General features: G+C 45.6%; 1 protein-coding gene and 1 long non-coding RNA gene across 2 annotated transcripts in view; both read right to left on the bottom strand.

The window, feature by feature from the left end:
• The window catches only part of dap (death-associated protein), a 93,014-nt gene extending 81,867 nt beyond the window's left edge, over positions 1–11,147 (bottom strand). The window contains exon 1 of the mRNA XM_072509786.1: positions 10,970–11,147. Within this exon, the coding sequence (XP_072365887.1) occupies positions 10,970–11,024 (55 nt within the window). The 5' untranslated portion in view covers positions 11,025–11,147. The remainder of the gene's footprint in view (positions 1–10,969) is intronic.
• A 10,662-nt stretch (positions 11,148–21,809) lies between these two features.
• Positions 21,810–27,793, bottom strand: part of LOC140425472 (uncharacterized) — a 59,038-nt gene continuing 53,054 nt past the window's right edge. The window contains exon 3 of the long non-coding RNA XR_011947873.1: positions 21,810–21,878. This is a non-coding gene — a long non-coding RNA (uncharacterized lncRNA). The remainder of the gene's footprint in view (positions 21,879–27,793) is intronic.

Here is a 27,793-nt window from a genome sequence, read left to right as displayed (position 1 = left end):
TCCAGGATTGTCCTGCAGTCTCAAGACAATGCAGCACTAGCTGGGGCTCAAATAAAAGCTCTGGAAATTGGAAGCCTCTCCACAGATTCTGCCAGACCTGCTGAATTTATCCAGCATTTTCTGTTTTCATACCAGCTGAGGCTCAGTCGGTGGCACTCTCTAAGCCACAACTTCCTGACTCAGAGGCAAGTCCCATTCTAGAAACTTGGCCACAGGTATTAGGCTGATACTGCAGGAGTGCTGCATTGTTGGAGGTACTGTCTTGTTGATGAGACCCCAACTGCTCTCTTGGACGGCTATAAGAGAATTGCACAACATTTCAATGAAGAGCAGGGGAACTCTCCCTTGTGTTCTGACCAATATTTATTCCCTAATCAATATCATTAATAAACAGATTATGATTATCACAATATGTCTGGCAAGGAACATGCCCCTACTACAATGAAGATGACACAAAATGATTGCTCAATGTCTCTGACATTGCCTCATTCCCATTAACAATTTTTCCTGTCTCTGCTTACAAGGGACTAATGTTTACTATAGCAACTCTCTTGTAAAAGCTTTTACAATCTGTTTTTTTAATATTCCTGGCTAATTTACTCTTGTATTCTATTATTTTCCCTTTTTAAATCAATGTTATGGTGGCCCTTTGCTGATTTCTCAAACACCCTCAATCCTGAGCCTTATCACTATTTTTGCAACAGGATGAGTCTCTTCTTTTACTTTAATATTATCCTCAACTTCCAGAGTAAGCCATGCCCGGACGTTCCCTGCCGAGTTTTTGTTTTACAATGGAATCTGTTTGGATATTTTGAATTGTTTCTTTAAATGTTTCCCACTGTTTACCTGTTTGTTCAATCTATTTACCCAATCAACTTTAGTCAGTTCGCCCCTCATACCTATGTAATTGGCTTTAAGTTTAAGATTCTTGTTTGTAATTGGTGTACGTCATCTTTAAATGTGGTTCAACAGAATTATGATCACTGGCCCCTCGTGGATCTTCTACTATGAGATTACTCAACTCTGCTACATTACACAATACTAGACCCAAATTCACTTTCTCACTAGTTGGTCAAAAACAAGGTCAATTTGTTTGATCCAGCATATATGAAGATTAAAATCTGCACAATTATTACAATGGGTGGTGTTGCTAGTTTCTTTTTCTACTTGGTTTTCTGTGGCTCTGTTCCAATTAGGGCAATCAGTGAATTTGCCTTTCTTTCTATGCTATCTGTGTCCAAATGCTTAAGAGTCGCAGGTATCGAATGATACCACAAGTTTCAACCGGCTATCGATCAAAGAGCCAAACACCAGTTAGTTAGTTCAAGGTCAAGGGTACTTTATTTACACACAATTAGTCATGCAACATAAACACTACTAGTTAACTAACCTATCAGCTAAGACAACCTGTACTTAACTGTGGGCACCCGGCTTAGGTCAGAAGACAGTGGCCGCTGTTCAATTCTGGATCCCTCGGGTTCGAAGGAGTAACTACTGTTCAGCTGGGCTCATCCGTCTGGTAGCGAGCGTTGAACTTGGACTCGCTTCTGGTGTTGCTATGATTGGCGATGACCGTGACCGGGGTACCGAGGCCAAGAGAGAGCGAACATATGGCGAACTCTTCTTCTTATACTCAGGGGTTTTTCGCGCTCTTTTGGGCTGGCCTTACTAATTGGGTGATCCCTGATCACTCCGTTCGATTCCTTAACCAATACGTGGGCGGGGATCTGGATGGCTGGGCGTGTCCCAAGCGGTTACTGACCCCGTTGTTTGCGTTTCCCTTGAACGGAGAGTGGCGCCGAAATGTCTGGGACTGTCCCGGTTGCTTGAGTACCAATCCTTTGTTTTGGGGAAGATGGGCCATCAAATGCTAATCGGCCTGATTAACATGCTAATGGAACGGAGTTTCGATACCGTCTGGACTTTTGCTGACAAATATGCATTTCCGGCTCTGAGCCTGCCTGATTCTTGGCTTGTTCATTTTACCCACCAGTCTTTGCGAGTTCCTCTGCACCTAGTTGGAAGTGGCCATCCCAGATGGCCACAGTGGAATCCTCCGAAATTTTTCTAGCGTATCGGTTTCAATGAGAAAACTGGCGTGTAGCTCTCCAGCTGCACAGCGTGTTTTCTCTCCAATTGTCTGGCGCTCCATGCACAGAGTATCTGGAGGCATGGTTTCTGCCGCCGTTCTGGCAAGCAGAGCCTGATGGAGCCAGCAACGCCGACTCCACAGAAAATGGCGCCCTGATCTTCATTGACCCTCCCCCCAGAGGATAGCGTAGGGGTGGATCAACAGTAGAGCTATCTGGGAGTTGGAAGTGGTTTTAATCCTTCTAATCTTTCCTTGGTATCTCGTCTGCTAAGACAGTCGAAACTATCTCAGGTCTCCAAGTTAAATTAGAGTGTTAAGTGTTTCCTGGTGCAGGGTAATTGCCGGTCAGAAGTTTAAACTTCCAGGCCAATTCCTGCGTAGGCTTTTGCTGGGGATGTGTTCCCCAGTGCATTTTGTGGGTTATCTCCGAGTACAACCCCCTAGAGAACCCAGAAGTTCTGAAAAATGTCTTCGGAGCCAAGATCACTTCTCACTACTATCCTTATAACATATTTTATGACCTTTTCCTTTGTCCCACAGTCTTTGGGTCTTGTCGTGAACAACCTTTGAACAACCCAGAGGTGCCTACCTTTGATATTCCACATTTTAATTCGGACATTAACTCCTCAAACTCTCAGCAAAACATCATTTCTATTCCTAGTTCTATCTATGCCATTGGTTCCTATGTGGACCACAACAGCCTTTCCCCTCCCAATCCAAATTCATTTGCCACCACAATGTGTCTTTAACCCTGGTACCAGGCAGGCAAGACAACCTTCAGAGTTTCTGGTCGCAGCTGCAATCTGCTTGGAGATGTATAAATGCAAATCCCTCTTTTCCTCTTCTTTCAGGGGTATTGCTGTGAGCAACCCAGGAGGAAAATCATTTTGTTTTGATTTTCTTTCAACATTTCTGTTTTATTTTTACATTTAATATTAGGAGTACAAAAAATTGTGGTTTGACTGAGTGGGGTTTTGCGGATGGTCTTGTGATCAGACTTCCAAGAATATGATTAGCCAGAATTGGCAACTCTACCATGCTTTTACAGAGAGGAACTCAGCAGAGTTCAGACGCTTAAAAAAAAAGCAGGCTAGAGAGGGACAACCGTGTGAGGGTGTACTCGGAGGCATGTGATATAACACCTTGAAAGCAGCTGGAAAACAACACAGGCATAGAGGTCAGGTAGTAGCCTGTGATTCTGAAACAAAGGAATGGTATTTGGTGTGGAGACAGACCAGGGATGAAGGAGGGTACAATTTCAAAACAGCATTGTGCCCTGTGATTTGTTATAGTTGGTTTTAAAACTGACGACACAAAGTTTACTTACCCACTTTAAAAGAATAAGTTATGATGGCCGTTTGATAACTGATAAACTAGTCATATAGACCTTAGCAAGAATAGTACACACCAATCTTCAAATACGGCATTATAATACAAATTTTAAGGGTAGAGGCCGGATTAACCAGTTAATGTTTCTGCTGTTCAACAGGAAACAGATCTACTCTTGAGCTAAACTATCAGGTAGTGATTCATGTGCCAAATCCAATAATAAGCCAACGTTTGTGGGCAGCACGGTAGCATTGTGGATTGCTTCACAGCTCCAGGGTCCCAGGTTCGATTCCGGCTTGGGTCACTGTCTGTGTGGAGTCTGCACATCCTCCCCGTGTATGCGTGGGTTTCCTCCGGGTACTCCGGTTTCCTTCCACAGTCCAAAGATGTGCAGGTTAGGTGGATTGGCCATGATAAATTGCCCTTAGTGTTGGGTGGGGTTACTGGGTTATGGGGATAGGGTGGAGGTGTTGACATTGGGTGGGGTGCTCTTTCCAAGAGCCGGTGCAGACTCGAAGGGCTGAATGGCCTCCTTCTGCACTGTAAATTCTATGATAATCTATGATTTGTGCTTTTCTCTTGAAAATAATGATCAGGTTAAAAATGAATAAGTTAGAACCAGAGAGGTTTTTCAGAACTATACTACCCATGCAACTACAAAATCTTCAAGGTCTTCCATTATCCAAGTGTAGGATTTATTTCTCTGTTAATGGAATGTTTAGTGAAAAGTGCAAGTGTCCATCCCATATACTGCTGCCTTTTACCAAGACAAATCACATTCTAATCCTGTCTGCCAGATGAATGCCACTCGTGTGCTGAACATTAAAAGGGCTTTTAAGCCAGCCAATTATGTAATCATGCCTCACACCACCCTTGGAGATTGTCAAGGCAGCATGCGTAGAAACATTTCTATCTATGTACAGATTAAAATAGAATCCCAAGAGCATTTACACATAGTTGAGGTTAGTTGATTAATTAATATTGAACAGCAGCTTTATTTTATTGGGAATAGGTATGGAGGTCAGAGTACATGACAACTTAAAATCTCCTCGGCCTGTAGCATTTTATAACAAAGCTGCCACACTAACAGCCAAAATAACAAACAACTTCCAGGGTAAAATAAATGGAAGTCCATTTTTCTCTTTCAGATACTGACTGACCATTCATTTTGCGATTTTCAGTGAAACGTACAGCCCAGGAGGAGGATATTTTATCATTCAGACCTGGGTCTGCTCTTTGAAAGAGTAATTTTTAGTCCCGCATCTTGTTGTAACTCTTAAATTCCTCACCCTGAAGTACCTGTCTGAATCCTTTTCAAAAGTTATTTATAGAATCAGCTGCCATCACATTTCAGATCGGGGAGTTCCAGGTCCCATCAACTCTGAGCGGAAATAATTCTCATTTTGCTAATGATTTTAAATCAATGACTTCTTGTTATTGATTCACTCGGCAGAGGAAATAGTTTTCACTACCTACTTTATTGAAACGTCTCATTATTTTGGAAACCTCTATTAAATCAGTCTTAGAATCCCTGTTCCCAGGAGAACAGAGAGCCTTTTCCAACCTCTTCTCATAACCAAAGTCCCCCATCCTGATAACCCTTTCGAAGGCCTTTACAAAGTGTGGTGATCAGAATCTGGTTTGATTCATTCACAAGATGTTGTGGGGAGGGGGAGGGAGGTGGGTTCGCTGGCTAGGTCAGCATTCAATACCAATCTCTAATTGCTCGAGAAGGTGATGGTTAGCTACCTTCTTGAACCACTTCAATCCAGGTGGTGTAAAAACACCCACTGTTAGGGAGGGGGTTCCAGGATTTTGACCCAGTTACGGTGAAGGAACTGCAATATAGTTCCAAGTCAGGATGGCATGTGGTTTGAAGAGGAACATTCAGGTGGTGTGCATCTGCTGCCCTGGCCCTTCTAGGTGGAGATCATGGCTTTGGAAGATACTGCTAAAGGAGTCTTGGTGAATTGCTGCAATGCATCTTGTAGAAAGTACACACTGCTGCCACTGTGCACTGCTGGTGGAGGAAGTGAATACTGCAGGTTGTAGATGGGATGCCAATCAAGTGGGCTGCTTTGTCCAGGGCGGTGTTGGGTTTCTTGAGCGCTGTTGGATCTGCACTCATCCCAGCAAGTGCTGAGTGCTCCATTACACTGCTGACTTGTTCACAATACTCCACTTGAGGTCTAACAATTGACTTATAAAGTTCTAGTATGATCTATTTGCATTTATATTCTATCCCTTTATTTATAAACCTAAATAACCCATACGCTTTTAATTGAAACTATCTTTCAGGATTTGTGAACAAGACATCATGGTCCCGATGTTCATTTGCACTAGATTTATACCATTAATATATCCTGCCTTGCCATATTAGTCCTCCCTATTTTCCACATAAAATTCTATCTACAATGTTTTTGCACACATCAGCATCCTGTTTATGTTACCCTGAAATCTATAGTTATCACCAAGCCAAGTTTGGTACTATCTGCAGACTTAGTGATGCATACACTTTGAAAACAGTAACTGATCCAAACCTGACCAGAACATCACTGCAAATTACCTTCCAGACTAAAAAACATCCATCCACCACCAATCTTCCTATAACTGAAACAACCTTGTATCCATATCGTCACTTTTCCCTTAATTCCATGGGCTTTCATCTTCTTAATAAGCCTCCTGTGTGACACTTTGTTGAATGCCTTCTGAAAGTACCTATACAAAAATACTGCTACACTACCCTACATTGTTTGAGGTTTTGGGCCATTTATGGCTGTCCCTCTGTGTGTGATGAGTGCTTGGGCAAAATCAAACAGCAGTTAACAACTGGAAGGATTAAAACGATAGAAAAATAAAATGATCCGTTTCTACATTGTTCCCAAAAGTTGAAGCATTCTCTGGGCAGCACGGTGCCGCAGTGGTTAGCACTGCTGCCTCACAGTGTCCAGGTCTGATCCCGGCACTGGTCATTTTCCTTGTGGAGTTTTCACATTCTCCCTGTGTCTGTGTGGGTCTCGCCCCCACAACCCAAAGAGGTGCAGGGTAGGTGGATTGGCCACACTAAATTGCCCCTTAATTGGGGAAAAAAATTATAATTGGATACTCCAAAAAAAATTTTTAAACGTTGAAGCATTTTCAAAATCTCACTGCACAGAAGGGCATTAGGACCATGTGCTGGGTCTTTGAAAGAACTTTTCAATTAGTCCCACTCTCCTGCAAATTTCTCCCCTTTAAGTATTTATCCAATTAGGTGGTTGTTTAAACAGTGAGGTACAATTTACCAATTATCAGCCCCAGTGCAAAGCTTAATTTACCAAGAGGGAAATCCAGGAAGAATGAAATGAAATGAAAATTGCTTATTGTCACAAGTAGGCTTCAAATTAAGTTACCGTGAAAAGCCCCTAGTCGACACATTCCGGCGCCTGTTCGGGGAGGCTGTTACGGGAATCGAACCGTGCTGCTGGCCTGCCTTGGTCTGCTTTCAAAGCCAGCGATTTAGCCCTGTGCTGATGGGCCCAATGGCCACTATCTGCACTGTTAGACGATATACCACAAATTGAAAGAGCATAGATGATGCTAACAGCTTTGTAAACCTTCCGACTGACTGTACCTCTCGTACCTTGTTCCCCATTATTAGCTTTTTTATGCATTAAAGTCACGTTCCTTCAAAATAAACATCTGCTGTTTGGGAACATCAGAACAGACAGCGTGCTAAAGATCAATAAAAACTACAAATGTAATGATTCTCTCGGCCACTGGTGGAAGAGATAACTTGTGAAAGCCTGCATCTACAGATCAACTCGTCCAGCTTCTCTTTTTAAAATAAATTGTCTTCCTCCAAGGACTCATGTCTGATCTTCACAAAAATAATTGTTCATTGGAAACGAGATTCCGATGCAAATTTCTCAGGAGTGCCTGCTTGCATAAAGAAATTAAGTTGGGGTTAAAGGTTTAGACGTAGCAGTTCTGAACATGGGGGGAGAATGGGAAAAGGAGGGAAAAAGATGAAACGATAAAGATCTTTGATTTTGACTGGAGGAACATAAAAGGATACCATATTATCTTAAGCACAAACCTACCGCAAACCCACGGATAACCTCACGATGCTCCACTTCTCCAGCTTCCACCCTAAACACATTAAAGAAGCCATCCCCTATGGACAAGCTCTCCGTATACACAGGATCTGCTCAGACGAGGAGGAGCGTAACAGACATCTACAGACGTTGAAAGATGCCCTCGTACGAACGGGATATGGCGCTTGACTCATCGATCGACAGTTCCAACGCGCCACAGCGAAAAACCGCACCGACCTCCTCAGAAGACAAACATGGGACACAACCGACAGAATACCCTTCGTCGTCCAGTACTTCCCCGGAGCGGAGAAACTACGTCATCTTCTTCACAGCCTTCAACGCGTCATTGATGACGATGAACATCTTGCCAAGGTCATCCCCACACCCCCACTACTTGCCTTCAAACAACCGCGCAACCTCAAACAAACCATTGTTTGCAGCAAACTACCCAGTCTTCAGAACAGCGACCACAACACCACACAACCCTGCCATGGCAATCTCTGCAAGACGTGCCAGATCATCGACATGGATACCACTATTACACGTGATAACACCACCCACCAGGTACGCGGTACATACTAATGCGACTTGGCCAACGTTGTCTACCTCATACGCTGCAGGAAAGGATGTCCCGAAGCGTGGTGCATTGGCGAGACCATGCAGACGCTGCGACAACGAATGAACGGACATCGCGCAACAATCACCAGGCAGGAATGTTCCCTTCCAGTCGGGGAACACTTCAGCAGTCAAGGGCATTCAGCCTCTGATCTCCGGGTAAGCGTTCTCTAAGGCGGCCTTCAGGACGGGCGACAACGCAGAATCGCCAAGCAGAAACTTATAGCCAAGTTCCGCACACATGAGTCAGCGCGGCCTCAACCGGGACCTGGGATTCATGTCGCATTACATTCATCCCCCACCATCTGGCCTGCAAAATCCTACAAACTGTCCTGGCTTGATACAATTCACACCTCTTTAACCTGGGGTTACCCTATCTCTGGATCTGTAAAGATTTAATCACCTGCTAATGGTCGCATTCCAAGCATTGTTTGGCATCTTTGAATTTGTCGATATATATGTTTCTGGAACATACTCTTCATTCACCTGAGGAAGGAGCAGCACTCCGATAGCTAGTGACATCGAAACAATTCTGTTGGACTTTAACCTGGTGTTGCAAGACTTCGTACTGTGCTCACCCCAGTCCAACGCCGGCATCTCCACATCATGACAAACCTAAAGTCAGAGATGCTAAAAGGGATCTTGCCATCTGTGACAGTTCCAAGAACAATCAAGTTATTGTGTCACAGATACCCACAATATGCTGTCTTGCAGAAATGTGCAAAATAGCGCAATCATCTGTCAGGTTAAAATGCTCACAAGTGACGGAAAGTGGTTTCCATACCACTATTTATGACACAGTCTCAACATTCCAAAACCTGGGGGGAAAAAAATAAAGCAACACTTCCAGTTACTTACAGTCAAACCTTGGAATATCTAATGCCCCACCAGCCAGCAGATTTAGAATTAATACAGGTTCAAACATTATGTAGCTTCAAATAGTATATAGTGTTACGATAGTAAATTTTGAAGTCAAGGTTCTCAAACTGAAGGATAGTATTGTCCTAAAAAAAAGGGACTATTTTTCACTTCTCACTGCTCTGCCCTTCTCCCACTTCACCCTTCCCCTGCTGAAACTTTCATGCATGATGAGCCAGAGTTCTGAAGGCAGTGATGACTTCCAGACTCCAACAACATGGTCACTCTTCAAGCAGGAAATGGGAGGGATTAAACTCATTTTGCTGTTGGACATTGGAGCTGAATGCACGTACAGTACTTTGGAGCAGGAGTCGACGGACAGTGATTTGGAACAGGAACCTTAGCTGATGCTTTCCTTCCTCAGTCCAGGTACTCGGAGGTCAATTTTTGTTCTCCAACGTCACTCACTAATTGACTAACGCATCACAAAACAGGTGCCTGGATTATTGCCACAACATGATTGGCGTGACTGACCGATCAAGCATCTTTTAACAGTTAGACAAAACTAATGATTACATATTCTGTCAAATTCATCTGAGAAGCAGTATTTTGAAATCAATACATCCCTTTGACAATTGCAAACAGGCCAGCAAATCAAATAAATGCTGATCAAGTGCATTTAATTCTTTGAAAGTTGATCAGCATAATTTTTCTATCCATAACTGATATTTAGGTAGGTTCACCCTGCAACAGACATGCAGTCACATAGCACCTTTAACATAGTGAAACATCCCAACATATTTCACAGGAACGTTGTCAAACAAACCTTGACACTGAAACAGAACAGAATATTAGGGCAGGTGAATAAAAACTGAATCAATAGTTTCTTAAAAGGAAGAGCGAGGGGGACAGAGGGCAAACATTTAGGGCGGCATTTCCAAAACTTAAGGTCCAGGCAGTTGAAGACAGCCAACAATGGGGGAGCAAATAAAATCAGGGATGTCCAACTTTCAGAATTGGAAGGAATGCAGAGATCTGAGAGGGTGACAGGGCTCGAGGACGCTACAGAGATTGGGCAGAGCAAAGGCCATGGAGAGATTTGAAAACAAGAATTTTAAAATTGAGGGAACAAGCAAAATGAAAACAGAAAATCCTGAAAAAAGCAAGCAGCTCTGAAGAAAGGTGCTCAATCCTAAACGTTACCTATTTCCCTCCCCACATTTGATCTGCTGAATGTTTTCTAGTATTTTACTTTTTTTAATTCCCCGCCCCAGGATTCACACCATTTTGCTTTTGGTTTCTAGATGGTTGCTTTTGTAAAATCTGCCATATTTCCAAATCATTGTTTATGGAATACTAAATCGTGTATTGTATAAATCAGGCAGTCAGAAGTGCCCACACCTGAAACACTAACTTGTTCTCTCCACAGAGACTGACAGACCCAAGTGTTTCCAGCAGAGTGCTTGCTTATGCAGCTTCTGCCACTTATTTGCTTTTAACTTCTAGAGAAGACTGTCTTCTGCTGACAGCTGGATTTGAAACTATGCCAAACTCTGAAAACACATTCTGAAATACCCAAGATCTGAAGTAAACATTCTCAGAAGTGAATGAGATCAAATTGTCACAGTAATAATGGTACAACCTTAGATTATTTTCTCCCCATTGGCTTTTTACCGTGGCTCACCCGAACGTCATATTTCTTGACCCTTGGACAGCAGGAGGGAAACATGTTTTCACTTCAACATTGCAAGTTCTGATTCCAAACTAAAACTTCAGACACCAAACGCACCAACAAAACAAAAATAAAAAGCTGAAGTTGGGAACTTTGGGACTACACCTTACCCACTTAACTGCAAGATTGCATCACTTCGACTTTCTTTCCCATATTTACTTCTGTTCTCTGCAGCCAAGTGCAGAAAGAGGGGTGAAACCCCCCTCCACGATTAATCAGATGAAGGCACAAGCCGCCGCACCTTGACAACCAGGGGTTAACACGTACCGGCAGGAAGGTGCCCCGCTTTAGTTTCCACTTTTTCGTTGGGAGGCGATGACATCCTTGCCCCTTGGTTACTTTTCGCTCCCTCGCTGCTACAAAGTGGCAACGTGGCTACTACACAACACTGCTCCTGAGGGGCAGCTCCCGAGCATGCGCACGTCCCAGTTCCTCCTTCCTCTCCGTCCCCAGCGTGTCATCGCGCGCCAGCGGGGGCGTTGCCATCGATGCGCAGCCGCAGCGCCGTGCCAGGCCATGACGTCTTCGGGTCTGGAAGCTGGCAAGGGAAAGACCGCCCAAAGTGGGAGGGGCAAGTGGGCATTGTGACGTCATCCGCAGCCCAGCCACTTGTCCGAGTCCCTGGAAATAAAGGGACCAATCGGAGGTGGGGTTTGTTTCCTTTTGCACAATGTGGCATTGCTCTGCCCGAGGGGCTGCCATAGAATGGTCACAGCGCAGAGGAAGGCCATTCGGACCTGGGGCCCCGGCTCGCTGCAGGAGTAACTCAGCGAGTCTCGCCCTGCAATTCTTTTCTTTTTGGGTTTGAATTCCTTCAAAGCCACAATTGAGCCGCCCCACGACAATCTCAAGCAGTGCATTCCATATCCTAACCAGTCTCTGCATTAAGACAAAACATTTTCCCTCACGTGTCCTCTGGTTCTTTTGCCATTTTACCTTCAAGCCATGTCCTCTGGTTCCCGACTCTTCCGCCATCGGGAATAGTTTCTCCCCATCAACGTCCAAAGGTGTGCAGGTTCGATGGATTGGCCATGCTAAAAATAAATTTGTCCCTTGGTGTCCAAAGATGTGCAGGTTAGATGGGATTGCGGGAGAGTGGGCTTGGGTAAGATGCTCTTTCGGAGGGTCGGTGCAGACCTGATGGCCAAATGGCTTTTTGCACTGTAGAAATTCTATGGAACTCTGTCTGGACACCTTGTGATTTTGAATATATACATATATATATGATTTGAACAAGCTGATTCTGGACCGGTTTGGTCTGTTCAGCCATCAAAAGAAAGGCAGGACATGATCTCACCTTACCAAATTTCTCGGATTGTATTCCTATATTTTCTCAAATATGAAGGGAAGAGCACCATTCATGTTCTTGATATATATTTGAAAGGAAAGGTTTGCAGCGACATGGAGAAATATGGTGGAGCTAGCACAGGCACTCTGGGCAGAATGGCCACATTCTATATTGCATGATTCGAGGATTCGATCTCCCAACTGGCAAATAACCAAGTTACGGCCCCCCACTAGAGCTGCCTCCTATCCATTTCACTTATGCAGCCTCTTTGTCATCCAGCTTGTCCAAGAGCTTGGAAAGCCATTAATTCCACAACATTTATATCACGCTTGAATTGCCCGGTAAACCATCGGTAAAATATCAACCCTAACAAATTTGTATCTTTTGTCTTACATCATGGTTTACATTTACATCTGTACTTACCTTTCCTTTACTGTTTAACACCTCACTTGTTGATCACATTTGCATTGCCTAAAGGAATTAAGAGTAATTTTTAGTTGAAATGGAATTCAAGGTGAGGTGATGATTGCACCAGGACATACAGATGTAATTCAGCCACTATTTAAAAATTATTAATACTGTTCTTATTTTTATATTGCATGATAAACTCCTGTATCAAGAAAGAACTACATGGTTAAGGTAGATAGATAGATGGAAGATAGAAGATAGACAGGGTAGATAGAGAGAAACTATTCCTGCTCATAAATGGAATAAGAATGAGAGGGCGCATATTTAAAGTGATTTGCAAAAGCAAATGTGATGTAAGAAAAAACTTTTTCACACAGCGAGTGGTTCGGGTCTGGAATGCACTGCCTGGAAGTGTGGTGGAGGCAGGTTCAATTGAGGCATTCAAGAGGGCATTAGATGATTATTTGAATAGAAACAATGCGCAGGGGTACGGAGAAACGCCAGGGGAATGGCACATTGACATGATGCTCGTTGGAGAGCTGGCGCTGACATAAGGGCCAAATGGCCTCCTGTGCTGTAACAGTTCTGTGATTCCGTGAACTAACAAAGAAGTTTAAAATCTTGAAGGGGTGATAGGAACAGACTGTTTTCAATGGTTGAGTGGCCTTGATTTAAAAGGAATTGATAAATAAAAATGTCAGAGATTGAGCACATGGGATAGGAAAAGCTTTCAGTGAAGTTCGTAGCTGATTTGTCTTGACTCCTCTGTGTTGTCAGCTGCCTAGGCCCTGGGGTCTCCACCACCTCTCCTCCTTTAAGATACTCCTCTCCAACCAAGCATTTGGTCACTTCTCATAATATCTCCTTCTTTCACTTAGTGTCATTTTCTGTCTGATTACATTCCTATGAATTCCGTCTGACATTTTACTGCATAAAAGGCAGTCTATAAATTTAAGTTGTTGAAGCAGGGCATTGTCGACCTTTAAAAAAAGGTGATCCAGGCGATTGAAGGAAAAGAGATGTGGGAACAGGGACCCTGATTGTTGTTAATGTAGAGGGTAAACACTTACATGGACTAACTGGGCTGAATAATGTTTGCATTTTAAAAAAATCTCTGTTTGAATCTATGTCTAATGAACGTGTTGAACTAAACTTGTTGTGATATAATTACTTTCTCCTGCCAGTCACTTGGAGAGGTTCCAATTACAGTATGGCAAGTTTACATAAGCAATTTCCATAATAATAAGTTGGCTGGAAGAGCAGGCTGTAAGATTTTTTAAGATTATTGTATGGATGTATTTTCACGGGTGGAACTTTCTTGCTCGCTCTTTGTGTAAGTGACAGCTCAGGTAGGGAAAGCAGAGTGTACCCCTCTAGTTGCACTAGCTGACTTTTCACGCTATATTTTTAAGCACAAAATTGTCAAGGAGGTGGGTCCCGCTTGAGCACGCACCACCAGCAACCTCAACTCTTGGACATATTGGAACGCCATTCAAAAAGATATCTGAACGATAAAAATAGATAAACATACCCCCCCAGCGGAATATGCCAACTCCACTCGGCGTCTTCCCCACAGATCCCCTCTGTCAATGCCCCTGCCAGTGCTCCCTGGCAGACCCCCCCCACGCCGTTATCTCAGCTACCTCATTCAAGGCCAAACAGCAACACCAGCTTGTATTTTGCCTTTAACATAATACATTTCCGCAAGAGCTTCACAGGAGCCTTATATAACAAAATATGGCACTGAGAAAAAAGGAGATATTAGGGTAGATAAGCTTGGTTAAAGAGGTAGCCTCGCAACTGTCTTCTTTCGCATATTCCTAGGCCTTTGCATATTAGTGATCAAACTGGATGAAGTACTTTGCCTTGTGTCCCTCCCTATCTCTGTAATCTCCTCCAAAAATTGCCTAGATATCTGTGCTGCTCTAATTCTCGCCTCAAGTTGCTCAGCCATTGGTGGGTGTGCCTCAGTTGCTTTGGCTTTAAGCGTTGGAATTCCCTTTGTTAAATCTCCAAACCTCTTTTTCTTCCTTTTCAATACTGCTTATGACCCGTCTCTTACTGCCCTAATTTCCCCAAGCTGAGGTACAGATCTGCAAAAATGTATTAATTGAATTGATAGCAAAACAGAAATAATTAAGTATGATATGTTAGTCTTTTCAGAGACATGGGATGGAATTTACTGGCCATTCACACCGGAGGGATATTCCGGCCCCATCGACGGCACACGGGTTTCCAGGCAACGAGGGCTGCAGTCAACGAGAAATCCCGTTGACAACAGTGGGACCAGAAAATCCCGCTGGTGGCCGCATCTGCGCCGTAAAACACGTGGCCGGTTTCCCGGTAAATCCCGCCCATTGTTGCAAAGTGACCATGTCTGGAATCCGAATATTCAAGGATGTTTGACATTTTGACAGATGTTTTGACAGCAAGAAAGGAAAAGGTGGGGGAACTCTGCTGCTAATAAAAGATAAGATCAGTACATTAGTAAGAAATTATAATTTTTTTATTCATTTACATGATGTGGGCATCGCTGGCTGGGCCAGCATTTATTGCCCATCCCTAACTGCCCTCCATTTCAGAGGACATTTAGGAGTCAACCACATTGCCGTGAGCCTGGAATCACCTGTAGGCCAGACCAGCTAAGAATGGCAGATTTCCTTCCCTAATGGATGTTAGTGAACCAGATGGGTTTATTACGACAATCGACAATGGTTTCATGGTCATCATCAGACTTTTAATTCCAGATTTTGTGTTGCCAAGGCTGGACTTGGCTTGAATGATTTTACGATGTAAGGCGTGTTACATGCTAGAGAGTGTGCGGTGTTTGTTTTCAAACTGCTCAGAAACCTCCAGAGCCAGTGTTCGTGCCCAATTTGGGACATCAATTGATGACATAGACAAATATTGATACACACTGCCAGTTGATTAATACAATTTTATTATTTCTCTAAGACTTCTGTCATGCATTTACTTAAACAGGTGCATAAGTTTCAGGACTCACAACGTGAACAAACATACTACCTGCCAGAGAGAACTTGACCAGGCTCGCTCTGGAGGGTGTGTGCTTGTGACCTGCAAACTCAGGTCCCATTGATCCTGGAGTTATCGCCCTTGAATCTCCTAAAGCTGCAGCTTTTTTGTAAGGTTGAAGTTAAACAATCCTGATATATATAGGCATCATTTGTCCTTGAGAGTGCCTTGTTCTCGCTGTTCCAAAACAAAGTATTATCAGCAAAATGACCAGTTGTAAGTTGTAACGTAAAGTTGCCAGGCTGACGGATATATATATATTTCTTCTTGTCTCCTGGCCAGTACAGAGGTCACTGGTGGGAGCAGTTTATAGGCTCCTTGACAGCTGCTTAAATTTTGTTTTTAAAAATTCATTTACGGGATGTGGGCATTGCTGGTTTGGCCAGCATTTATTGCCCATCCCTAGTTGCCCCAGAAGGTGGTGGTGGTGAGCTACCTTCTTGAACCTCTTCAGTCCATGTGGTGTAGGTACACCTACTGTGAAATTCGGGTGGGAGTTCCAGGATTTTGTCTCCGACAGTGAAGATATGGCGATATATTTCCAAATCAGGATGGTGAGTGACTTGGAGGGGAAACTCCAGGTGGTGATGTTCCTAGGTATCTGCTTCTCTTGTCCTTCTAGGTGGTAGCAGTCGTGGGTTTGGAACTCTAAGGAACCTTGGCGAGCTCCTGCAGTGCACCTTGTAGATGGTACACACTGCTGCCACTGTTCATCGGTGGGTTTGAATGTATGTGGAAGGGGGAGCAATCAATTGGGCTGCTTTGTCCTGACCGCCGCAAAACCATCAGGAATGCCAAGAGATAATACCAGACAAAGCTAGAGTCACATACTGACAACACGGACTATTGCCAGTTGTGGTAAGGCTTAAACAACATAACGGGCTACAAAGCAAAGCCGAGTAGAATCTTTGGCAGCAGTACACCCTTCCCCGATGAACTCAATGCATTTAATGCTCATTTCGAGCAGGAAACCATCAAACCATTGTCAACTGTCCCAGCAGCCTCAGACATACCCATACCTACCGTCACAGCTTCCGAAGTCAGATCAGCCTTCTTGAAAGTGAACCCACGGAAAGTGACGGGTACTGATGGAGCTCCTGGATGTGTACTCAGATCCTGCACGGACCAACTGGCGGGTGTATTCGCGGGCATCTTCAACCTCTCCCTACTCCGTCCCGAGATTCCCACTTGCTTCAAGAAGACCAACATCATACCGGTGCCAAAGAAGAACCAGGCAACGTGCCTCAATGACTACCATCTGGTGGCCCTGACATCTATCATTATGAAGTACATCGAGAGGTTGGTCATGAGACACATCAATTCCATACTCCCAGAATGCCTTGATCCATTGAAATTTGCATACTGCCACAACCGGTCCACAGCAGACACCATCTCCCTGGCCCTACACTCATCCCTGGAGCATCTCAACAACAAGGACTCCTACGTCAGACTCCTATTTATTGACTACACTCTGCCTTCAACACCATAATCCCAGCCAAGCTCATTCAAAGCTCCAAAACCTAGGTCTTGCCTCCACCCTCTGCAACTGAATCCTCGACTTCCTGACTCATAGACCACAATCAGTAAGGATAAGCAACAACACCTCCTCCACGATAGTCCTCAATACCGGGACCCCACCCCGTACTTAGCCCCTTACTATACTTCCTATACACACATGACTGTGTGGCAAAATTTGGGTCCAACTCCATCTACAAGTTTCCTAATCACACGGCCGTAGTGGATCGGATCTCGAACAATGATGAGTCAGAGTACAAGAGGGAGATAGAGAACCTAGTGGCATGGTGTAATGACAACAATCTCTCCCTCAACGTCAGCAAAACCAAGGAGCTGGTCATTGACTTCAGGAAGCAAAGTATCGTACACATCCCTGCCTGCATCAATGTGCCGAGGTGGAGATGGTTGACAGCTTCAAATTCCTAGGTGTGCACATCATCAACAATCTGTCCTGGTCCACCCACCTCGACACTATGACCAAGAAAGCACAACAGCACAACAACACCTATACGTCCTCAGGAAACTAAGGAAATTCGGCATGTCCACATTGACTCTTACCAAGGAGGTACTTCATAACTCAAAAAATATATGTTCCTCAAGAAAGAAAGACTCTACGAGGACTAAGTACCATCTGTGGTTAGCTAAAGATGTTAAGGATGGTTTCAGATTGAGAGAAAGGACATTCAATGTTGCAAAGATTAGTGGTAACCCGAAGATTGTAAACATTTTAGAAACCAGCTAAGGATTACTAAAAAAAAAATAGTGATGGGAAAATTGGAGTACGAAAGAAAATCAACAAGAATTGTGAGGACAGGCAGTGAAATGTTCTACAAGAATATAAAATGAAAAAGAGTAACTAAAGTGATTGTTGGTTCCTGAGAGGGTGAGTCTCGGGAAATAGTAATAGGAAAAGAAGGAAATGGCAGAGAGCTTGAACAAGTATTTTGTATTTGTCTTCACAGCAGAAGGTACATAAGACATCCCAAGAATAGTAGAAAATCAATCTGATCACTCGGGAAAAATCACTTGGATAGGTAATGGGACAAAGGCTGACAAGACTCCTGGACCTGGGCCTCCATCCCAGGGTCTTAAATTAAGTGGTTGCAGAGGTAATGGATGCATTGGTTGTTATCTTCCAAAATTTCCTAGATTCTAGAATGGTCCCAATGGATTGAAAAACCACGAAGGTAATAACTCGATTTAAGAAAGGGGGTAGGGAGAAGGCAGGAAACTATAGCCTACTGCTTCTCATTGGGAAAATGCCGGAATTCATTATTAAGTAGATAGTAGCTGACATTTAAGGTCCAAGTCTATTAATGCACCCAATATTTTTCACTTTATCTTCAATACTTCCACATAATTCATATTTGTGTAAAACAACAACTGAAAAAACACATCAAGTCCAGCAAAATTTGGAAGTAGTAATGTAGGGTCAATGTAGAGCTGTTAGAAAGTCTGTAAACTAGAAAGTAATGGGCTCAGATCTTATGATTAAATTAGCATCAAACTTTCAAATGTTTGGGCGGCACGGTGGTGCAGTTGTTAGCACTGTTGCCTGCGGCGCTGAGAACACGGGTTCGATCCCGGCCCCGAATCACTGTCCGTGTGGAGTTTGCACATTCTCCCCATATCAGCGTTAGTTTTACACCCACAAACCAAAGATGTGCAGGTTAGGTGGGTTGGCCACGCTAAATTGCCCCTTAATTAAAAAAAACTTTCAAATGTTCACCGCTGTTGAGCATCGAAACCCAGACGAAGTCTTGATGTGTGCACATGCGCTGTACTTCAACAGGAATTTCTGACAGACAGCGTTAGATAGTCCGGGCTCCTTTGTGGATGCCTTGATCGCTGACCCCACCATTGTAGACTTTGGCTAAAGGCCCTGAACCTGCCGAGAAATGAACTCCATGATACACGTATTGTTTATCACAGGCAAAGGACCTAGGTTGAAAGTCATAAGAGTGTGTCATAAGAGATTTACAGTACAGAAAGGGGCCCTACTGCCCATCAAACACCAATCTATTATAATCCCATTTCCCATCACATGGTCCGTAGCCTTGCATGCTATGACATTTCAAGTGCTCATCTAAATGCTTCTGAAATGTTGTGAGGGTTCCTGCCTCTACCACCCTTTCAGGCAGTGAGATCCAGACTCCCACCACCATCTGGGTGTAAAGGTTTTTCCTCAAATTCCTTCAATCTCCTGCACCTTACCTTAAATCTACGTTTGCTGGTTATTGACTCTTCGACTAAAGGGAAAGGTATCATCCTACACACCCTATCTATCCATGTCCCTCAAATTGCCGAGCTGAATGCAGATCAGGAAACACTTAAAAAGCTTGACGCTATCCAGGGTCTTAAACATTCACTCCCTCCACCACCAGTGCTCATTGGCGGCAGTGTGTGCAAGATCCACAAGATGCATAGCAGCAACCTGCCAAGGCTCCTTCAACAGCATCTTCCAAGCCCTCGAAGACAAGTGCAGCGGTCACACGGGACCATCACCACCTGCAAGCTCCCCTCCAAACCACCCACCATCCCGACCTGGAAATATATTGGCCGTTCCCTCACTGTTGCTGGGCCGAATTCCCGGAACAACCTCCTCACTGCACCGCGGGTGCATCCACACCACATGGACTGCAACGGTTCAAGGCAGCGGCTCCTTCTCAAAGACAGTCAACAATGGATATCCAGCCCACTGTTCTTTGAAAGAGTAGTCATTGTGACATTAACATAAATGTAAAGAACTGCAAGGGTTAATGTAATGTCTAAATCAATGTTGCTCTCTTTGGTTGTTTCTAAATATGGCGGTCAATATGGTTGCCTTCCTTTATTCTAATTACGTTTGTTTTAGAGTCGCATGGTATCTTTCGATACCGCCACAAGGTTCAAACCCGAATACTGATCAAAGAGTCGGTGCACCAGTTAGTTAGTTCAGAGTCAATACTATTTATTTACACACACAGCAATATCTACTCATGCAGAAAATCCTACAGACTGAACTATCACTACTGCTAAAGCCTATACTTAGCTTCGGGCGCCCACTCAGTCAGAGGAACAATGGCCATTGTTCGGTTCTGAGGCTGCTGGGGTCGAAGTGGTGAAGGGGAAACAGCTAAGGCCGTCCATCTGGTAGCGAGCGTTGACCTTGGACTTACTTGCTTCTGGTGTAGCTGGTGGACGGGTCTCTCCATTGTGAGAGCCAAGTCTAAGAGAGCGATTCTCTCTTGGGGCCTTCTTTTTATACCCGAAGGGGGCTTTGCGCGCTTTGGGGCGGGCCTTGAACTTGTCCCCAATCAATTGGGCCATTTCTTGATCATTCGCATTGATCCTGACCAATAGAGGGGTGGGTGCCCTATTGGCTGGGTGTGTCCTAGGTGGCCGTTGGCCTGCTTTGTTTTCTGCTTTCGGTTTGGGGACCTGGTGCCGCGAGGTCTGGGGCCAGATCGGTTACTTAAGTATCTTCCTTTGTTCCTGGAGATGGGCCATCCAGATGCTAATGGGCCTACAGTTTCAGTCTCGTCTGGGAGTTGTTTCTCCAATATGCAGACAGGCTCTGTGCCTGCCTGCTTTCTTAGCATTGTCCATATTTCCCTGTAATCTTTACAAATGTCCATTTTGTATTCTGGAAGTGGCCATCCCAGATGGCCACAATCCCTCCTTGTGATCCTCCACGCGAAGCGTAAAGGATCACATTACCGCGCCGTCTTCGTTCTCCTCCCGATCGGGCACCCATAAGCACTGACAGGCTCTACATTGCTCTGTCATATGAATTGCAACTTTTACCTAAATTATTTTATGTACATACATCATTATAAAATTCTACGGGGCGCAATGACATTCAGGCATGCATTCCAAAATAAAAAAACTGGAACCTCTAACTGTCCTTAACTAAACTATCCTGAATCATTCCAAAAATAATCTACAACATTTTAAACTGTACAATAGCAGCAACACAGGTCTCTCTGGCTTGGCAGTCAAGCACAGAATTTTACATTTCTTTATTAAAACAAAACGAACACACAAAAAAAACGGATATACTTTAATTCACTTAAAGTGGTTGGGGGGTTTGTTGAAGTCCGAAAATAGGGGATCTGAGGGTGTATAGCGAGGTGCAGGAGGCTTTCCACTGCCATTTCCGGAGTCTAAGGGTCTGAACAACATTGCAGAGTATCGCCAGTACTAACAGTGCTTCCACAACGTAGGACAGGGAATACCAGGTGATGAACTTGTCACACCAGGTCGGTGTATCGGTAACTATCTCGGGGTTTAGTGTATGGCAGGGGAGGGAAACATTCACGGTCTGTGTGGTAGGGGTCAGGGGGGTAGCGTCCGCGCGCAACTGGAGGGATCCCGCTAAGATTCACACGGATGATCCCAGGAATGGTAGGCCTAACATACAATGAACGTCTGAGGATCCTGGGATTATATTCATTAGAGTTTAGGAGATTGAGGGGAGATCTAATAGAAACTTACAAGATAATGAATGGCTTAGATAGGGTGGACGTAGGGAAGTAATTTCCATTAGCAGGGGAGACTAGGACCCGGGGGCACAACCTTAGAATAAAAGGGAGTCACTTTAGAACAGAGATGAGGAGAAATTTCTTCAGCCAGAGAGTGGTGGGTCTGTGGAATTCATTGCCACAGAGGGCGGTGGAGGCCGGGACGTTGAGTGTCTTTAAGGCAGAAGTTGATAAATTCTTGATTTCTCAAGGAATTAAGGGCTATGGAGAGAGAGCGGGTAAATGGAGTTAAAATCAGCCATGATTGAATGGTGGAGTGGACTCGATGGGCCGAATGGCCTTACTTCCGCTCCTATGTCTTATGGTCTTATGGTCTAAGATCCAACTGTAGAGCATGATGGTTGTCTTCATCTTTCCTTCTTTCTGTCTACTTCTTTTCTTCTTCCGAGGTTCCTGAGGTTCCCGGGTTCTGTGGACACAAGCATAATTTCTGTTATTATGTTGTTTAAGATCTCGTCTGTCTGTCTGTCTGTCCTTTATTGCCAATCACCCATTATAATTGGTCACCATCTGTGACTCCGTCATTTTTAAAAACCAAATATTTGGGGACAAGACATCCGAGAAAAATACTGACACTGTGCGAGCCGTCTCGCAGCCTGTGTGATCTACCATCCTAGTGTTTGAGGATGTAAATAGCATCTGGAAGCAACCTAAGGGTTGCCAGAAAGAAACAAAAGAGTTTTGCCAAAATGGGGTGCGTATGGGCCGCGGCGGGTAAGAATGGGTGGAATCCTGGGTAGGACGGTGACCAGTGCCGTATAAGACCATAAGACATAGGAGCGGAAGTAAGGCCATTCGGCCCATCGAGTCCACTCCACCATTCAATCATGGCTGATTTCAACTCCATTTACCCGCTCTCTCTCCATCGGCAAACTTAGCCAGAATGCTCCCAGTCCCGTCATCTAGATCGTTAATATATAAAGAGAACAGCTGTGGCCCCAACACTGAACCCTGCGGGACACCACTCGTCACCGGTTGCCATTCTGAAAAAGAACCTTTTATCCCAACTCTCTGCCTTCTGCCTGACAGCCAATCGTCAATCCATGTTAGTACCTTGCCTCGAATACCATGGGCCCGTATTTTACTCAGCAGTCTCCCGTGAGGCACCTTATCAAAGGCCTTTTGGAAGTCAAGATAGATAACATCCATTGGCTCTCCTTTGTCTAACCTAGTTCCTATTTGTTATCTCTTCAAAGAACTCTAACAGGTTTGTCAGGCATGAACTTCCCTTACTAAATCCATGCTGACTTGTCCTGATCCGACCCTGCACTTCCAAGAATTTAGAAATCTCATCCTTAACAATGGATTCTAGAATCTTGCCAACAACCGAGGTTAGGCTAATTGGCCTATAATTTTCCATCTTTTTCCTTGTTCCCTTCTTGAACAGGGGGGTTACAACAGCGATTTTCCAATCCTCTGGGACTTTCCCTGACTCGTGACTTTTGAAAGATCATAACTAACGCCTCCACTATTTCTTCAGCTATCTCCTTTAGAACTCTAGGATGTAGCCCATCTGGGCCTGGAGATTTTTCAATTTTTAGACCTCTTAGTTTCTCTAGCTCTTTCTCCTTTGTGATGGCTTCCATATTCAACTCTGCCCCCTGACTCTCCTGAATTATTGGGATATTACTCATGTCTTCCACTTTGAAGACTGACGCAAAGTACTTATTTAGTTCCTCAGCTATTTCCTTGTCTCCCATATGTGCTCTACCCAAGCGTAGCTGACCAGAGGGGGTTCCTCAGGCAGGGCGGGGTCCAGTGCCATTTCTCCACTGCCTGAGCAACCGGCAAGAACGGTAAGAATTTGTGGTCGTCGTGGGGGCTGCCTCTTATGATTACCTTCGAATCAGAAGAGTAGCTATGATTGGTTGTCCGCGGGCAAACTTGTTCCATTAACTGCCAGTGGGCGTTAAAAGAGTGGTGGCGTGGGGCCATGAAAACTTTAAATTAACAAACAACATTTAACATTCACAATAACGAACAAACATACATTACAAACATGGTGCAGATTCCATCAGAAAGGACACCGTAACTCCCCATCGGTTCCTTTTACCATCATCTGGACACCTCACTGCTCAATAGCGAACAGAGTCTCAAAGGGATTTGTTTGGTGGGAGTCAGACTCTATGTCATCATCTTCTCCCGGCTGCTATATTCTTGACAGGCGTAGGTCCGCTTAAGCTGTTTGGGCGAATTGGGGTCCATCTCGTCATTCCGGATGAGCCTGAACGAATTGTCTCGGTGCCAGAATCTTGTGTCGAGGTTGGAGCTGCTAGGGTTTAATCCATAATCGTCGGGCGATGGGTCTGGGTCAGGGGCTTTAATGTATGTTATGTCGAAGGGGTCGCTGGAATCATGTTCGGAATCGCTGGGAGTGTGGCCTGGTGCAGGGGTGTAATCGTAGCGTGGTGTGCTGGGGCTGTCGCTATCGCTATCGCTGTCGCTGCTGGTTGAAGGAAGGGAGAGGCGGAGTCGTGCCTCTGGGGGTGGAGTCGAAGCCGGGTCTGAGGATGGGCTGGACAGGCTGGGGGAGGGTAGGAATACGTCATTCGTGGGCGGGGCGTGCTCATCTGCTGCTCCAAGCGAGATGTGGTGTGCATGGTTGTTCTGCGAGCCATAAGCCTTAAGCTGGTTTATGTGAAACCACACAGACTTGCCATTCGGATAGGTGATTTTATACACAGAGGGGCTGACTTTATCAGAGATGGAGTAGGGTCTGTAAAATTTGGGGGAAAGGAATGAACTGGGGTTGTATAGGGATAGCATGACTTGCTGCCCTACTGCAAACTCGGTGGCATGTACTGTTTTATCAAAGCAAGCCTTGCTTCGTTTCTTCCCAGATGGCTACATCAACCACTAGGGGGAGCTAGATGTACAACTATATAAGGCATCATGGGCGGGATTCTCCACTCCCGCGCCAAAGTGCCCACGCCGCGTGAACGCCGTCGAGGTTCACGACGGCGCGAAACGGCCCCTATCCCGATCGATTCAGGGCCCGATAATGGGCTAGGAGCGGGGCCGCGTCATTTACATGCAGCAGGCCTTGTCGCCGCATAAAGGCACCGCATACATGACCCGGCCGGCGCCGCATAACTGGCGTCACCCGTGCATGCGCGGGTTGGCCGGCACCAACCCGTGTATGCGTGGTTGCCATCCTCGCCGAGTCTGCCCCGCAAGAAGATGGCAGACGGATCTTACGGGGCTGCGGAAGAAAGGAGGTCCTCCTTCAGAGAGGACGGCCCGACGATCGGTGGGCACCGATCATGGGCCAGACCCCATTTGAGGTACTCCCCGGTGCAGGATCCCTCCTCCCCCCCCCGCAGGCCACCCCGCCAGCGTTCCCGCGCTGTTCCCGACGGCAGCGACCAGGTGTGGACGGCGCCGGGGGGAACCCACCGTTTTGGCCTGGCCGCTCGGCCCATCCGGGCTTGAGAATAGCAGGGGTGCCGGAGAATCGCCATTTTGGGTGTCTCGGGCGATACTCCGGCCTGCGCCGCGCGGAACCCGACGGCGCCGTTCCCACCGCTTGGGAGAATCGCGGGAGGGCGTCGGACCGGCGTCGGAGGAAAATTTGGCGGCCCAGGCGATTCTCCCAACCGGCGCGGGAATGGAGAATCGGGCCCAATGCCTTGTGGGGAGAGGTTGCGGAGAAAGCTAGAGAACAGACTGAAGGAAAGATAGTGTGAGTGAGAGCAGATGATAGTTAATGTAATTGTGTAGAGATTAGTAGTAGATGAGTGTGGATTACATGTTTATTATCAACTGTGTATTATATAGGTGTAAGTGTCAAATCCAATTAAGTAGTGTTAATAACTTTGTTCAATTTAAAAGCTATTTGTGAGCTTTGTGAACACTTCGCCAACTATCCTGAATTTAGCAAAACAGAGAACACCACAGTCATGAAAGTGATAAATAGCAGAAACATAACAGGAGGATCCCAACATATATTTTAAAATAAACTTGCTGAACAATTAACACTCCCTGCGCCCATCCAATCCCCCACCCATCCCCCACATGATATCCCTCAAACCTCCACCCCTACATTCCACCCCTTCACCCCATATTCTACTCCTCCACGTCCCTCAACCCCACCAACCACCCAACTTGTAAACAGCCCTTGTCCCTAATTGCTAATATTTTCTGTAATTAATTAATTAATTACATTTAATTTAATCAATTAATTCTGAGCCCTATTGTATTTGGGACCAGCTGTGCCCACTTATATTCCATTGACTAAACAAATGAGTTTAAAAATAGCAATGCACTCAGAGACCATATGGACCTTACCACTTCTTTTATCAAAATAACTTTTAATTTAATTCAAAACTTTCCACGGTTTCATACATAAAATTAAGGCTGTGCAAGATCGTAAAAGTAATTAAAATTCTTTAAAAGATGGGAAATTGTTTTAAAATATTAAGAACTTTGAAAAACACTCAACAGAAGACAGAAAAGCTTCTCGATCTCAAGGGGCCTCCCTTCCACATATGACCTCAAAGGGGGCATGGCCTCAGCACTTCTGCGCTCGCCAGTACTTGTGGCAGCCTTCGCCCATGGCTGAATCCTGCAGCCAGGATGAGAAGGCCTTAAGCCTCCATCGGAAGAAGGCCGGGCTGCAGTTTTAATGGTGTTCAGCGGTGTGCGCCTCAGCATTGCCGCTGATTGGTAGATCTGGCCCAATACTTCGTGAATGGCAATGGGCAAAACAAAGTGAGGTGGGGGATGGGGGCAAAATACAATCGGTAGAACTCAAGAACCAGCATAAGGAAGCAAACATTAACTCTGTTTCTCTTTCCACAGATGCTGTCAGTATTTGGCTTTTATTCAAGAACCAGCGATGTTGACTCCTGTCGCATTGAGTTTTAAATGGATAGAATTGCAAGCAAAAATACTTTTTTGAAAAGGAGAAAACTGATGGATGGTATACAAAGATCACCTCAGTGAGGCTGAGAAAGGGTGTTGGAAGAACAATCATCAGGAAAGTGTCTGCTTTGGTCTTTTTGAGGAGTCAGGTGGTAATGCTCTTGCCTCTGCATGAGAGGTTGTGAGTTCCACTCTAGATGTCAATGTTAGAAATGCAAGTCCCTTTAAGACATACCCAGGTGGATAGATACTAACCTCCGACTGTCAGAATGCTTCGCTTAGAGAAACGCCTCTGAGAGAGCAGGTGATGCTCAGTGTTGGATTTATTCCTAGTGGGGAAGCTTCTGGATCGAGAGATGATCCAGAAGGGAGAGTAAGAACGAATGTTGGTGCTGAACTATTGTGTCACAATAATAATGTTGTGACTATCAGAAGCCCCCTGCTGCCTACTTGGATGAACGGATATTGTCCTGTTTGTCTTTCCTTGGATTGCCACCTTGCCGTGGTGGAGAGGCTTGAACCTTCCATTGATCCCAAGAGCAATGCTGGCGGGAATCTTAAATTCCATGATGGTAAGGTCAGAAGTGACGAACCAGACAAAATGAAATCCAAAACAAGTCCTCAACGGCGGATCAGGCGGAAGATACTCGTATGGTATCAATGGCTGTGCTGGCGGATGAAGGCCTGCAGCAGTCGGGAGATCCCCAGTCGTCGAGGTTGCCTCACCACTGGAACAGGGCCTACCCTCTGTCAAGGATCGTGTGTCTGCTGATGTGCAACAGCATATGTTAAAAGATGTCCTGCACCAGGCGGGAGAAAACCAATACACCCCCCCCCCCCCCCCCCCCCCACACAGATAAGTCCTCCGGTGATCAGCGAGAGTTGACGGGGACAGGACTGTGAGATCTGGAAGTCCCTGGGCGGGATTCTCCAATCCTGCGGCAGAGTGTCCGCGCGGTCGTAAACGCCGTCGCGTTTTACGACGGTGTGAATGGGCCGCTCCCACGTCTAATTCTGGCCCCTACAGGGGGCCAGCACGGCGCTGGAGTGGTTCGCGCCGCTCCAGCAGTTGCACCGGCGCCAAAGAGGTCATGCGCAGTGGTGCCAGCACCAACACGCGCATGCGCAGTGTCCTCCTTCAATGCGCCGGCCCCGACACAACATGGCGCAGGGCTACAGGGGCCAGCGCATAGGAAAAGAGGCCCCAGCCATAGAGGCTGGTCCGCCGATCGGTGGGTCCCGATCGTGGGCTAGGGCACACCGGAGGCCCCCCTGGGGTCGGAACCCCCCTCCCCCCCCCCCACAGCTGCCACCCGACCCTTACACGCCGAGGTCCCGCCGGCTCAGAGCAGGTTAGAACGGCGCCAGCGGGACTCGGCTCTTTTCCGACGGCCGCTCGACCCATCTGGGCTGGAGAATCAGTGGGCCGGTCGCATAGAGCGGCCCGCGACAGCGCCACGT

The sequence above is a fragment of the Scyliorhinus torazame genome, chromosome 6 (genome assembly GCF_047496885.1).
Source record: "Scyliorhinus torazame isolate Kashiwa2021f chromosome 6, sScyTor2.1, whole genome shotgun sequence".
In the NCBI taxonomy this organism is placed as follows: domain Eukaryota; kingdom Metazoa; phylum Chordata; class Chondrichthyes; order Carcharhiniformes; family Scyliorhinidae; genus Scyliorhinus; species Scyliorhinus torazame.
This window is presented reverse-complemented; position numbering and strand designations above follow the sequence as displayed.